General features: G+C 39.4%; 1 protein-coding gene across 11 annotated transcripts in view; it reads left to right on the top strand.

The window, feature by feature from the left end:
* TAF1 (TATA-box binding protein associated factor 1) overlaps nt 1–15,924 on the top strand; it is a 74,301-nt gene that overhangs the window by 32,220 nt on the left and 26,157 nt on the right. For all 11 annotated transcript variants that reach the window (XR_007124641.1, XM_047714749.1, XM_047714746.1 and 8 more), the window contains exons 29-32: nt 2,960–3,027; nt 4,330–4,452; nt 5,169–5,261; nt 5,345–5,429. Coding sequence is in view for 10 of the 11 variants with exons in the window: in XM_047714749.1 (XP_047570705.1) it covers nt 2,960–3,027; nt 4,330–4,452; nt 5,169–5,261; nt 5,345–5,429 (369 nt within the window). In the remaining variant the exon portion in view is untranslated. The remainder of the gene's footprint in view (nt 1–2,959; nt 3,028–4,329; nt 4,453–5,168; nt 5,262–5,344; nt 5,430–15,924) is intronic.

The raw sequence follows: 15,924 nt of genomic DNA, 5'->3' as shown, positions 1-15,924 counted from the left end.
TACTGTCCATCTTTTTTATTCTAGCCATCTTGGTGGATGTGAAGTGGTATTATGGTTTTGATCTGCATGTCCCTGGTGTTCCACAGAATGGTGTTGAGCATCCTTTCCCCCCAGTTTTACTGAGATAGAATTGATATACAGCACCATATAAGTTTAAGGGGTACAGCATAATGGTTTGGCTTACCGTAGTGTGAAATGATTACTGCGGTAATTTTAGTAAGCCTCTGTCATCTCAGGCACAATAAGAAGAAAAAAAAAACTTTCCTTCTTCTAATGAAAGTCTTAGGATTAACTCTCAGTAGCTTTACTATCTATCATCCAGCAGTGTTAACTGTGGTCCTCCTACTGTACAAGTACTCACTTCTCTTACAATTGCAAGTTTCTACCTTGTGACCACCTCACTCCAGTTTCCCCCTGCCTCTGATAACCCCAAGTCCAATATCTTTTTCTATGAGTTTGTTTTGTTTTTGTTTTAGTTTTTTTAAAGATTTTATTTATTTATTTGACAGAGAGAAATCACAAGCCCGCAGAGAGGCAGGCAGAGAGAGAGGAGGAAGCAGGCTCCCTGTTGAGCAGAGAGCCCGATGCAGGGCTCAATCCCAGGACCCCAAGATCATGACCCGAGCCAAAGGCAGAGGCTCAACCCACTGAGCCACCCAGGCACTCTTTTTTGTTTTGTTTTGTTTTTTTTTTTTTTTTTAAAGATTCTACACATAAGTGAGATCATAATGTTTTTGTTTTAAAATATTTATTTATTTATTTGACAGAGAGAGACACCATAAGTAGGCAGAGAGGCAGGCAGAGGGAGAGGGGGAAGCAGGCTCCTTGCTGAGCAGAGAGCCCGATGCGGGGCTCGATCTCAGGACCCTGCGACCATGATCTGAGCCGAAGGTAGAGGCTTAACCCACTGAGACACCTGGACGCCCCAGTCATACGGTTTTTGTCTTTGATGTTGAATACCTTTGCATGTGCTTAGAAGTCTCTTGAACTCCAGTGTATTTGGCACTCTTGACCACTTGACGCTCCTCGATACTCTCTTCTTTCTTTTCTAGGAGTACTTTCTCTAATTATTTCTGATCTTTTTCATTCTCATGACTTCAGCTACCATGTATCCATTGATAACATTATCTCCAGTCCATACCTCTCTTCGGAGCTCCATGCTCAAGTTTCCAGTTGCCTGCCAGACATGTCCATGTTTCATTGCCCTACTGGCAACTGTTGATCTGGTTGCTTTATTTAGACTGATGATATTACCATCCATCTGATTGTACAAACTAGAAATGATGGTCATCATTAGTTCCACCCACTCTTCCCCACATTCATAGATCACTAAATCCCATAAATAAGTAAGGAAGTAAGCAAAGTCTCCTCTACGGCTTGCTGGAGCACATCCCCTTCCTTTTAATCTCAGTTGCTGCTCTTATTCTTGTTTGACCCCTTGCAACAGCTTCTGAATTTTCCCTTTGCTGTTTGCCTTAATTCACACTGTTGGTAGGGTAATTTTTTCTAAAACACAAATTTGAAAAAATTTTTGAGCATAAAATCATTAGTGGCTTTCTGTCACCTATGAGACCTTTATAATGTGGCCCCTCCTGCCTTTCCAAGTTCTATTTCCTGTTTCTCCTCCATACATACCTGTGTTGCAGTTGTACCAAACTACTTATGGTGCCTCGTGTTTCTGTTAACTTGCTTACTTTGTATCTTTGTATACTTTTTCTTCCCTCTGGAATGTCTTTCTACTGTATTGCCTACCTGATGGACCTCTACTCTTCATTAATGACACTACTCAAATGTCAGTCACAGCAAGCCTTCCTTGCTTCCCAGTATGCTGATTTAATTGTTGTAAAAATGGCTTACAACATGTTTCGTATGCAACCCTACCATATTTCATAGCAACCAGTGTATCCCCATGTTTGCACTATACTCAGTTTTTAAAAAACTTCATTATGGAAATTGTTAGGTATGTACAGAGGTATAGTAAACCTCAGCACACCTATTCACCTGGTTCAACAATTACCCTCATGGCCGATTCTTGCTTATTATTCAATCTGTATTTCTAGACATATCATTTCATCCATAAATACTGCAAGCACTCATACTCTGTCTTGGCAGTGATATATTTTCATGTCATTTTCTTTGATTGACCCAAGAGCTAAGGTAGGAACTATGTCTTATTTTCTCCTTATTCTCACCATTGAGTACATCACGGACCATCATTAATCATTCATTGAATGAATAAACAAATGAATGCTAAATTAATTAGTTGCAAATAGAGTTGAGGTTTGGGGGTCTGGGGAACACTTACATGGACGAATAGAGGAAGATGGTCAAGCAGAGGATAATGAAAGGAAATAGAATTACTGTCTAGATGAAAATGTTTTAACTATCCCTATAATGAGCTTAAATTAGGGCAGCCATAAGTGAGGGCTATAAGAAAGAGTTCAAGGATTTTCTGAAGCTCCTGTTACAGATTTCAAGGAAACTAAATAGTCTGAGATGGGATGGAGAATCTGTTATGACAGAGGCTTTGGATTAGCCATATGTTGGGAGTACCTCACAAACCATGAGTTGTGTAAACAAAAATTGCAATCACAGATCTTATATGCTAAGTGTGTAAAGATTATAAATCATGCCTTTATCTCCTAAGCCATCCTTAAACAAAATGTCATTTATTACATTCAAGGTATTAAAGGTAGCAGTATCAATAGTAGTACTGTCGGATATGTACAAATAAAGAAGAGAGTTAAAATTAGTTTTTTCACCCATACTATATATCTGCCATGTGTTAGCACTGAAAAATGGAGTTACAACTGGTATATCTATCTGATCTAGCAGCCAGGCTGGTGCCTGACACTTATTAGGTGTTTAAGTAAATGTGTTAAAAGTCTAAAGAGGTATTGGCAGCTCTCGTCTCCCATTTTTAATGGTCTCATCTCTTATTGTTCCTCTGTAAATTTAGGTCCAAAGCACTCACTGACCCAGATCTCTCAATCCATGCTGGATCTCTGTGATGAAAAACTTAAAGAGGTAAGATACTTAAAATGAAAGAAAGGCAGGGGCAACTGGCTGGCTCAGTTGGAAGAGTATGCAACTCTTAATCCCACGTCATGAGTTTGAGCCCCATATTGGGTGTAGAGATTACTTGTGAATAAATAAAATGAGAAAGAGGCATGGAATTTGAGGGGGGCTGGTAGCAGGGTTGAGGAAGGAGAGAATATAACAGAAGGAAGAGTAGAGAAATATAGGAGTAGCAAATCTTTAGTGTGTTAGAGGCTGGAAGGGACCTTAGAAATCTCATAATCCAATTCCTTCTTTTGTATATGGAAAAGCTAACATCCGTAGAAGAAAATTGCTTGCTGGACATCATGGTTATTAAGTAGTGTGGCTAGGACTGAAATCTAGAATCTACATAACTTTAGAAAGGGCCAAGGAAAGTAAATTCCCAAGAAGTCACCTAGAGCTAAGAGACTGTTTCGGCAGAGAGGAATTTTAATTTTTAAAATTTTTAATTAAATTTAATTAAAATTAAAAATTTTAATTTTTAAAAGATTTACTTTAGAGAGGGAGTCGGGAGAGGGACAGAGAGAATCTTAAGCAGGCTCCATGCCCAGCATAGAGCCTGACATGGGGCTGGATCTCACAACCCTGAGGTCATGACCTGAACGGATACCAAGAATCGGATGCTTAACCAACTGAGCCACCAAGGGGCCCCTAAAAGATTTTCTATATTCCATTTTCTTTTTCTTTTAAGATTTTATTTATTCATTTATTTGCAGTGGGGGGCGAGGAACAGAGGGAGAGGGACAAGCAGATTCTGTGCCGAGCAGGGAGCCTCACATGGGGCTTGATCCCAGGACCCTGAGATCATGACCTGAGCCAAAGGCAGATGCTTAACTGGCTGAGCCACCCAGGCGCCCCTGAAACAAATTTATTGGGTTAGATTCCCTTATGTAAAAGTCACTAATCAGCAATATGTTCAGTGTTTTTAGCAATAGTTTACAGCAGAAACAGTGTTATATTAAAACCTAACTTGGTGAAAATGTTTTTATTCTGAGACCTAAGTTATCAGTTTCCAGGAATGTATATTTTTGGTGATCTGCAAGAATAGAAGATAGAATACCTAAACATGTGGTTGGTACATTCCTTTGGATCCTTTAACTAGAATATCATTTCTCATTTGGACTTTCTGTCTACAGCTGAAGTTGAGAATTCAAAGTTAGGCTTTTCTGGGCAAGGGCAATAGACAACTGAACCATAAATTATCCGTAAGTTTCTGCAGTGGTTACACCTCAGGGAAACCTCTTTTTCCTTTGCTTTGTTTCATATCAGAAAGAAGATAAATTGGCTCGTTTAGAGAAAGCTATTAACCCCTTGCTGGATGATGATGACCAAGTAGCATTTTCTTTCATCCTGGACAACATTGTCACCCAGAAAATGATGGCAGTTCCAGATGTAAGTAGTCTCTGTGCTAAATATTGTGAAGATAGCAAGGGAAAGAACAGTAGGATGTGCGTGTGTTGGGGAGTCTGGAGGGTAGTGTTTGTAAATTCAGACTGGCATATAATTTTAAAAACTGACCTTTTTACCGTATGAGTGCTTGATCATTAAAATCAGAGGCCAGGAACCCGTGGATATAGAGAGATTTCTTTGTTCCTCTCATTGAATGCTCCTGAATATCCCTGGAAAGAAATTAGAATGACAGCTAATGGGAGGCTTTGGATTGAGAGGTGCCTCTTGACAAATGGCAGTTTATTTAATTATCCATTGTTTGTTGTCTTTTTTATCTATTTTTGTCTTTTACAACTTTATGGCATGGCTACCATGTTGACTGTATGTATCCGTTTTGGGGAATGATTCTCTCTTAGGAATGCTGGACTGAATTTCCTTTTGTGTTGTAGGCATATGTTATATATGTGTTAATGCTATAAAATTTCTGGATGGGACTGGGGTATAAGAAGTTTTAATTGTGAGTATAGAGCAGAGGTTCTTAAAGGAATCCATGAACCGCTTAAGTTACAGACAAAATTTTGTGTGATTATGTGTCTCTGGGAAAAGGGTTTCATAGCTTTTTTGGGGAACCTTAGGAATATTTGTGACTTAGCGAAGGTTGAGAATCTCCAGTATAAAGAATGGTTTCCATTTAATTTCTCACGCTTTCTGTTTTATAGTCTTGGCCATTTCATCACCCAGTTAATAAGAAGTTTGTTCCAGATTATTACAAAGTGATCGTCAGTCCAATGGATTTAGAGACTATACGTAAGGTGAGTGATTTGATCTAATATGTCTTTTTGGAAGCCAGTAGATTTGTACATATATCTGAGTCCCCTGGTTCTTTTAATCACAGAATATCTCCAAGCACAAGTACCAGAGTCGGGAGAGCTTTCTAGATGATGTCAACCTTATTTTGGCCAACAGTGTTAAGTATAATGGTGGGTATTTCTGCTTTTCTTCTACTTTCCATCATTCTATTCATCCAGTGTTAGTTAGCATCATTAAAATTTGATTGCATGAAGTATCCTTGAACAGTACTCTGCTTTTTTTTTTAAAGTGAGCACATATTTTAGTGTGTTTTGTAAATTTTGTTAATAACTTTTAATGATAAAAAAGCAATGTGCATTTATTTTCTTATACTTTAGAAAGCACAGAAAAATGAGAAGAGAAATATCAAATGGATATTGCTTTGGGCTTTGAGCCAACACCGCTTCCCATGAGATGTGAAAATTCACCTGTCCTCCAGGCCTTTAGATGGAGCTTAAGTGAATGTGTGACTGTAGACCATAGTGAGCTTCCTCAGAGCTTGGAGTTTCGGTCAGTGCACAAAGCGATAATATATGCCAAGCTAGTTACTTAACTTCTGTGCTGACTACTTAATCTACTGGTAGGAAAGACAGTCACTCTACCCACAAAATTCACAGTCCAGCTGATGGAGGGAGGCTGTTAAATACAGCTTGACAAGCAAGGGCTGTATTAGAAGGATGTACAAAGTGCACTAGAGGAGATAAAGGAGCACCTTCACCTAAGGGTTAGGGAAGGCTTCATAAATAAGCTAATAAAGATCATAATAATGACTCACTTGTTGAGTAAACATTGAGCACCTAATACATGCTGGCTCTGATAAATGCTATAAATATAAAATCAATGTAGATATGATTCCTGCCCCCAGATTGGTTTTAGTTTATTTGGGGAAACAGAAAAGAAAATTTACAGAAGTATTATGCTAGATGTACATGTAGAGTGCCAGAGGGGACACAGAGACAGGCCGTTTAAATCAAATCAAATTGAAATTAGAGGAAATTTTCTGTAAGAGAGTTATCTTAAGCTGAATTCTAAAGGATCGGTCGGGGGGATTGCTAGGCAAAGAACGTGGAGGAGAAAACATTCTAGGCAGAGAACAGCGAGCAGTATGTAAAGAAACAGAGGCCTGAAATTACATTATAGGCTTAAGAAACAAGTCATTGGGGTTGCATTTATGTGTCCATGTTGGTGAGTGACTCGTTATATGTAGAAGTCTCTAGGAGTCAAATCTTAGAGACCCTTGTGTGTGCTCTGTCATGTTTAAGAGATTTTACTTTATCCTATTTGGAAAGACAAGTGAGGAATTTGGCAGTGAAATGTTGATCTCATATAATTCCCTAAGCAAAACAGAAGAGGGAGCTAATGTGCTATGGTGAGTGCTGTGAATTGTGTAAGACTGATGAATCCCAAACCTGTACCCCTAGCAAATAATACATTATATGTTAATAAAAGAAAAAAGAAAAAAAGAAGCGGGAGCTAAGGGCATTTGAGAGAATTGCCTAGCATACCGAGGTCTCAACTAAAAAATCCACGTGAGTGTGGCTGTACGTTTGCTAGATAGAAGAGACGGAGAATTTGGAGGGAGGTGGCAAAAGAAGGGACAGCCAGAAAGGCAGATGAGGAAGTGGGCATTGAGAAGAGGATGTTTAATGCCATGGAGGAATGAAAGAACAGAGCACTTCAGAGAACGATACTTGGCTAGAACTTATATATATCATTAAGGAAAGGTGGTAAGAGATGAGCCTTCCATTTTTCTTCATCCAAGGTGGTTTAAAAGATTCTGCTTTCTCCCTTGTGCTCTTCTTACTGCTCATCTGAAATTAGAGAGTGGAAGTGCCCTCTGTCAGGTCAGTTATATCTCCATTATTGTCTCCTGAAAAACACCTAAAGCTATAGCCAGAATTCTGGTAAAAGAAGTGTTGGGAGGCTCACAGATGTCTGAAAATGATTGTCACAAGTGATAAAGCAAGAGTGTTACAGAAAGCCTGCTTGGCCTTGGTGATGGCTGGCGTAAGATATAAGGCAGAGTAAAAGGAGCTAATATAAGGCAATGAGAAAAACACAGAAGATGCTAAGGGAAAAATGAGCAAAGGGCAGACAGCAAATCACAGAAGACCGAAATTAAATAGCTAATGAACATGAGTAAATATTCAGTTGTACCCAGTAATCAAAGAACTGCAAATTAAAGCAAATAGGTATCTTTTTCCCCACCTATTAGATGAACTCAATTTTTCTTTTTAATGGAAGTATTGAATGCTTGTGAGGCAGGTGCTGTCACATATTGCTGTTGGCAGTATAAACTTGTAAGACATTTCTGGAAAGCTCTTTGGCAGCACTGAGAGACTTAAAAATAGTTAAGTGAACAGACTTTATAATGAAGTAGGCCCCACCACTTAATAGCAGGGTGACTTTGGGCAAGTAACTTAGCCTTTGCTTTCCTGTTTCTAAGATGGGAAAAATAACAGTACCCTCCTCAGTGCTGTTGGGAGTATTAAGTAAAATAAGGCACATAAGTGTTTAATATACATACATGGTATATACAACATGGTAGACTAATCTGCCTTAATCAGAGATGTGGACAGATATTCATGATAATCTTATTTATATTAATGAGAAATAACCTGAATGGTTAATGTAGGGGGAATGATCAGTTATTGTGCCATCCGTATGATGGATTATTATATAAAGATTGAGTGCTCTTTTTAAAAAAAAATTAATGACCAAAGTATTCACAATGTTAAGTGAGAAAAGCAGAACACAAAACTTACTTCATTACGCTTTTTTAAAACTGCATATGCATAGAAAAAACTAGAAAGAAACACATCTGTGCGATAAAATAGTGTTTTTTTCTGGTATGTAGGGTTAGGATTTTCTTTGTTTTCATCTTTTGCATGTTTTCCAAGTTTCCTACTAGTATGAAAGGCAGGAAGCTCTTTCTAGAGGTTTTTTGAAAATTTTTTTAAAAGGATTTATTTATTTATTTATTTATTTGACATACAGAGATCACAAGTAGGCAGAGAGAGAGGAAGGGAAGCAGGCTCCTTGCTAAGCAGAGAGCCCAATGTGGGGCTCGATCCCAGGACCCTGGGATCATGACCTGAGCCGAAGGCAGAGGCTTAACTCACTGAGCCACCTAGGCACCCCTACTTATGACTTTCTTAATCGCATTTTCTCTGGCTTTATTGTAGGACTACAGTATACAATACATATACAAAATACATGTTAATTGATTATTAATGTTTTCAGTATGGCTTCTGGTCAGTAGTAGGATCTTTATCAGTAGCTAAGTCTTTGGGGAATCAGAAGTTATAAGTGGATTTTCGATGCATGGGGTGTTGTTGCCCCTAACCCATGTGTTCAAGAGCCAACTATAATTTGCAAAAACATGGGAGTACATGGAATATCCAACAATAGGAAATCAGTTAAATAAATTATAAAACCTATATATGATGGAGTACTGCTTAGCTATCAAAATGGCAGATTAGCTAACAAATAAGATGTATTCGTATATGCTGATATGAAAACGTATTCAAGATATATTGTTGGAAACTAGATTACTTGACAGTATGTACAGAAAGGGTTGCAAATTCAGATCTTATAAAGGCCAGATAGGTATGAGTGAAATGGGCACAATAGAGACTGATGAATTGGAGAGCACATACCCATGTAAAGGAATCAGTCACTGTTTCTTATTGCCATAGAATAGAGTTACTGAAGGGAGAGCTGGAGGATAATTTTCACTTCGTACTTGTTTGTGCTTAGGTGTTTGAATTTTTGTAGTTGAGCGCACAGTACTTTCATAATTAAAAGAAAAAATCCACTTTTGAAAGGATGTATAAATCAAATGACATCCAGAATTCTGACTTGGGTAACTGGTGGTGCCATTGACTAATACAGGAAATAGAGGAGTGGTTTTGGAGAAAAAGTGGTCCAAGTTCAGTTTGGGCTGTGTTGTATTGACGTAGAGCATCCAAGTGAAGACCTAGTAGATAGTTGGCTATGTACATATCCTAAGCTCAGAAGAGAAGTCATTACTGTAAATACAGATATTTTCTCAGACCAGCAGTATGTTACAGTGGAAGTAGATGAGCTCAGATAGGGACTAGGGTATATTCCTTGAACTCCTGATGCTGTATGTAAAATATGGCTGTATGTTTTTCCAGGTAGAAAGGCCATAGTTTTATCAGATTACTAAAGTATGTAACCCAAAAAAGATCCACTGTTTAGTTTAGAGAGAACATAGGAGGAGAATAGACTTGACAAATTCCAACATTAATTTAAGAGATCAGGTGGAGGGACGCCTGGGTGGCTCAGTTGGTTAAGCAGCTGCCTTCGGCTCAGGTCATGATCCCAGCGTCCTGGGATCGAGTCCCACATCGGGCTCCTTGCTTGGCGGGGAGCCTGCTTCTCCCTCTGCCTCTGCCTGCCATTCTGTCTGCCTGTGCTCGCTCGCTCTCCTCTCTCTCTCTGACAAATAAATAAAATCTTTGAGGAAAAAAAAAAAAGAGATCAGGTGGAGGAGAGTACTGTGGAGTGGCCAGAATGAAACAAGGAAAAACCAAAGAGAGTAAGACCTGGACACCAAGAGAAGAGGAAGGTGGCCAACAGGTCAAGTGCTACATAGAAAACCAGAGAGAATGGTTGTTAGAAGAGTTGTTTCAGTGAGGCAGTTAGAATCAAAAGCCAGATTGCAGGGGCACCTGGGTGGCTCAGTCCATTAAGTGTCCAACTCTTGATTTCTGCTCAGGTCATGATCTCCAGGTCGTGGGATCGAGCTCTGCCTCAGGCTCCACACTCAGTGCCAAGTCTGCTTGTCCCTCTCCCTCTGCTCCTCCCCCTGCTCACACTCTCTCCTCTCTCAAAGAAAGGAAGAAAGAAAGAAAATCTTCAAAAACTAGACTACAAAGGATACAAATGAATGGGAAGTGAGGAAGTAGAAACTGAAATTTGCCTGTGAAGGGAAGCAGGAAAACTGTACTCAATATGTGGAAAGGGATGAAGGCATTGGGACAAGGTACCTTCGTATAGGTGAAAGGAAAGAAAATTAAAGATATGAGGAGAGGTCCTTTTGGAAGGTGGGAAGATAGACACCGAGAAAGTTTCTGCTGGGTAGCCTCTTATTTTCTCTCCAAAGTAGGAAATAGGGTCTTCTGCTGACAGTGGGTGAGGTGGTGGGAGAAGGAATTTGAAGAGAAGTGTTGATAAGGGTTTGAATTATCTGTTGTAGGAAATTTGAAAAGTAGCTGACTAGAGACATTTCAGAACTGTTGAGAAGCCTTTGAGGGTCCAGCTCATGTTGGAGACTGTTCATTTTTATAGCAGCATCAGTTGGCACAGTTGTGTAATTGTCAGGGAACTAAGAAGGCAGATGATAGAATTGACTCAGGATTGGGATCTTGTTTTCTGGATGTGTTGGAAAGATTGGGAATTGAAGGTGTCAGCAAGGTGGGGGAAAGGTTGAAGTAGGAGCTTCTCAGATTTTGTCACCAAAGGACCCTTTTATAGCAGAGGATTGTGATTATATAGTCTCTGGTTTGGGGATATCCCAAAGCAGCTCTGCAAAGGCTTGAAATTTCTTTGCAATTCGTGGTTTTTGTTTGTTTCTTTCTTTCTTTTTAGTAATCTCTATACCCAATGTGGGCTCAAACTTACAAGCCAGAGATCAAGAGTCGTGGGTTTTTGGGTTTTTTTTTAAGATTGTATTTGTTTATTTGTTGGGGAGAGAGAGGGAGCACATAAGCAGGGGGAGTGGTAGGTAGGGAGGAGAAGCAGACTCCCTGCCGAGCAAGGACCGTGATGCAGGACTCAATCCCAGGGCTCTGGGATCATGACTTGAGCTGAAGGCAGATGCTTAACCGACTAAGCCACCCAGGCGCCCTGGAAATTCATGTTTTATCTTTAAAAGTTAATCTGAGTTTGCATTTGACTTATCTGTACTTTTACACATTTCTTACAAATTATTTTATTTTCATTTTTTAAAGATTCATTTATTTGAGAGAAAGCATGAGCTAGGGGAGAGACAGAAGGAAAGGCACAGCAGACTCCCCACTAAGCAGGGAGCCTGATATGGGGCTCAATCCCAGGACCCTGAGATCGTGACCTGAGCCAAAATCAATAATCGGATGCTTAATTGCCTGAGCCACCCAGGTGCCCCCAAATTATTTTATATCATCCCCCAACCTCCATCCTCAAATACAATTGCTAATGGAGGGAGATGTACCACACTGTGTATACGTTACCTTACTTTTTAAAGCATGGGGGCTGATGAGGGCCAAGACTAAAGCCAAGAGAGGCTTAATAGATTGGGAAATAGAAATTAATGGACTTACAGGTTTTTACATTTCCTTGAGGTCAGAGGGAATGAAAAAAGAGAACAGATACAAGGTTGTGATTAAAAAGTAGGATACCGGGGGGTGCCTGGGTGACCCAGTGGGTTAAGCCTCTGCCTTTGGCTCAGCTCATGATCTCAGGGTCCTGGGATTGAGCGCCCCCACCCAATGGGGTTCTCTGCTCAGCAGGGGGCCTGCTTCCTCCTCTCCACCTGCCTCTCTACTTGTGATCTCTGTCAAATAAAATCTTTAAAAAAAAGTAGGATACTGGAATTGAAACTTTCAGAAGTGAATGTGTTTTCAGTTAAAGACAACGTTCTGGATACAGCCTTGGATATGTTTGCTAGAGTGGAGCTGCAAACCATGGGCATGAAATTAGCAAGGATTTTGGATGGGTAGTGCAGGTGAGCAGTAGAGTAATCCATCATGATGGGGAGGGATTTGGAGCCAAGAACAAGACTCTGCCAGGTGTGTAGGTCCTTGGTGAATGTGAGTAGATTCATGATGGTGAGTAGAGATGAAGAGCATCGATCTCAAACTCAGGCAGCTTGCGGGAGGTGAGGCAAGTAATATAAATGAGGTGGGCCAGGTGTGGATTGTAGTGAATGAGAAGAGTATACATTCCATCTAAAGAGTCCTATGCTTCATTCGATCATTGTCCTAAGGAAATGAGCATAGTGAGAAGCAGAAAATGTAGATATTTGTGTGTGACATTTCCCAATTTTTACGTATTTGCAAATATACTGAATTTTTTTTTTTTAAATTCTGTGAGCCAGTCAAAAGCCAAGTCTACCTCCCAGGGCAGCTGGTTTTCAACTGGTTTCAGCTGGTTTTCAGCACAGTAGAGAACAAGTCTCAAAATAGGGGGGATTTTTTTTTTCCAAGGGAGAGTAAATAACTTGATAGCAGCAGCAGTGGACAGCCTAGAAGGCTGACTCTTTCCCCTCTAAACAAGTTGATGAGAGTGTAAGAAACTTCTGACTAGGGCTGTTAAGGGTTTGTAGTATGCTGTGACACAAAATGTGACATCTTTTGTACTAAAAGGACATCAATCATGGAGTTGAAAGTCACATATGTTTCCCACATATACAAAATACTACTTTTGTTTAAAATTTTGTTGATTTTGTTGATTTGAACATGCTTCTGTTTTTAATTAATAGTAATAGGGTCCACATAGGGTCTCTGCCCTACCAGTTAGTAGAACAGTATATCTGATTAGCATTGATTCTGGCCATTCTGATCCTTCACACATAGTATCATACTACATATAAACATATTTCTGTAGCATTTTCCTTTTTTTTAAAAAAAAATATTTATTTATTTGACAGAGATCACCAGTAGGCAGAGAGGCAGGCAGAGAGAGGCGGGGAAGCACGCTCCCTGCTGAGCAGAGAGCCCGATGCAGGGCTCCATCCCAGAACCCTGGGATCATGACCTGAGCCGAAGGCAGAGGCTTTAACCCACTGAGCCACCTAGGCGCCCCTGTAGCATTTTCTATAACTCTATCCACTTACCCTGCATTATCGTGTGTATGTATGTGTGTGCACTGAGGCTGGGCTCTTCAGGCAGTGAGTGGAAGATGAGTACCACTCCCAATACAAGTGCACCCGGAAGGGGGCAGGACATGTCAGAGAACTGCCTTGTACTCAAGTGGTGGTGTTGGGCTGCACACTCCGAATAGAGTTCAAGCACTTTTGCCTTCCAGCTCCCGCATAGGTACCGAGTCCATCTCAGAGCCTCTCATTATGCTCAAGGAGCATTTGAAAAGAGCATTAATAATCAGGGAGACCTGAAACTTGGGATTGGAGCTATTTGCAGTAGTCTCAGAAGGCACATAACATTTCAAGTCTATGAAAGAGGGAGGCATGTAGATCAAGAAATTCCTTCTGAAAAGTACAACCCAAACTTTTTGTCAGTCTTCACAGAACCGTTAAGGCATAAGTTGGTAAAGATAAGTTAGTACTTAATGTTTGGTTAAATTTGAAGTGAACTGCATCATCTGTACCAGTAGGTGATACCAAGCTATTCATAATATTTCTTTTCCCAAAGAATTTCCTAGCAAGTTCCTCCTCTAGTGCTCTTGTTTGTTTTCCTTAGAAAATTTTGTTTTATTAATTATTTTTATTACAGGTCTGTGAATCGTCAGGCTTACACACTTCACAGCACTCACCATAGCACATACCCTCCCCAATGTCCATGACCCAGCCACCCTCTCCCTACCCCATCCCCCCAGCAACCTCTAGTGCTCTTTAAACCAAAAATCAGCTCTGATAAGCCATCTTCAAGGTAGGCCTAGGATAGGTAGATCATGTGTCATTAAACCTGAGAGCCTGAACTTATACAGTGCTCAGTGGGACCGTACAATCTAGATAAAGATACAGAGTAACTTTACGAAAAGTAAAAAAACAACAACAAAACCCAGAAAAACTTCTGGGAGGGTTTTTTTTTCCCACTTTCATTTGAGTAACTCCCAACCCTGTGTGAGCTCTGATAGTTGTTCTGCTTATAGGACCCCTCGTGGAATCTCATTCTAAACATGTGCAGTTTAGTGTTCAGCCAAAGACTCAAGGGAGCCTGTCTGCAGATCTTAAGTTATTAAGTGGAGTAGAGTTAACATACAGCGTTACGTTAGTTTCAGATGTACAATAGGATTCAAACAGTTCTGTACATTTCTCAGTGCTCTCATCAAGATAAGTGTATTCTTTAATCCTTATCACCTATTTCACCCAACACCAAACCCACCTCTCCTCCGGCAACCACCAGTTTACTCTCTCTATTTAAGAGTCAGTCTTTTTGTCCATCTCTTTTTTGTTCTTTTGTTTTGTTTCTTAAATTCTACATGTGAGTGAAATCATTTGGTATTTGTCTTTCTCTGACCGGCCTGTTTGGCTTAGCATTATACTCTAGCTCCATCCATGTCAGGGCAAATGGCAAGATTTCATTCTTTTTTATGGCTGAGTGGTATTCCGTGCACGTGTGCGTGCGAGAGAGAGAGAGAAGGAGAGAGAGTGTGTGTCTGTGTGTGTGTGTATGTGACACACACGTCTTTTTTATGCATTCATCTGTGGATGGACACTTGGGCTGCTTCCATATCTTAACTATTTTAAATAATGCTGCAGTAAACATAGGGCTGCGTATATCTCTTCAAATTCATGTTTTCATTTTCTTTGGGTCAATAGACACATGAAAAGACATTACTAATCATCAGGGAAATGCAAATCAGAACCACAATGAAACATTGCCCTACACTTTCAGAATAGCTAAAGAGCGTTAGAAACAAGTGTTGGTGAGGATGTGGAGGAAGAGGAACCTTTGTGTACTCCTGGTGGGAATGCAAATTGGTGTAGACATTGTGGAGACATTATGGAGCTTCCTCAACAAATAAAAATAGAAATACCATATGATCCAATAATTCCACTACTGGGTATGTACCCCGAGAAAATAAGAAACTTCATTTTTCTGTAGATATTTGTCAGTCTTTTCCTTTATGATTTCTGTCTTTCATATAATTGTTTAAAAGAGCTCTCCTACCCCTAAGATACCCAACTATGTTCTCTTCTAATGCCTATCATATTTTAAATATTTGAATGTTTATCGATTTTTAAAACTAGATCCTATGGTATAAGATAAATATCTAACTTATTTTCTCTTCCAAATGATTAGCCAAAGTGTCCCAAGTTCTATTTATGGAATAGTCTTGTCCTTTCTTACCAAATGAAATGATACCTTTATCATGTACTAAAGTCATATATATTCCTGAATCTATTTGGGGGGTTTCTTTTCTCTTTTATTTATCTATTTGTCTAATCTGCACTATTATCACCTGATAGTGTCACTGTGCTTATCACTCAGACTTTATAATTTTAAATTCCTTGGCTTTCTTTGCTCAATTATTAAATAAACTGAGATCATTTTTGTTAGATTCTAACTTGTTCCCAAATAAATAGTATTGAAATCTTACTTAATGTATGGATTAATTTAGAGAGAGGATATATCTTTATAATATTACATTTCTTCCTCTAGGAGCTTTTTCATTTATTCACATTTTCTTTTACTCAATAAAGGCTACTAGTCTTCTTTGGATAATTTCTAGGTATCTTTAGTCTATTCCTATACATAGATTTTATAGTTTTCGTTGCTTTTGAGCATCTGTCTTTTTGTTACTAAGTTTATTCCAAGGCAGTTTTAAAGTTTTGCTGCTATTATACATGTGCTCTTTTCTTCCCTAACTGGCTATTAAATCTCAGGTTTCCAATCTGTTTGCATATGAGTAGGTGATTCAGTATTATTTGTAGGTAAA

Source organism: Lutra lutra, chromosome X, assembly GCF_902655055.1.
Source record: "Lutra lutra chromosome X, mLutLut1.2, whole genome shotgun sequence".
NCBI lineage: Eukaryota > Metazoa > Chordata > Mammalia > Carnivora > Mustelidae > Lutra > Lutra lutra.
Note: the sequence above shows the minus strand (reverse complement) of the source record. Positions and strands in the feature narration are given on the sequence as shown.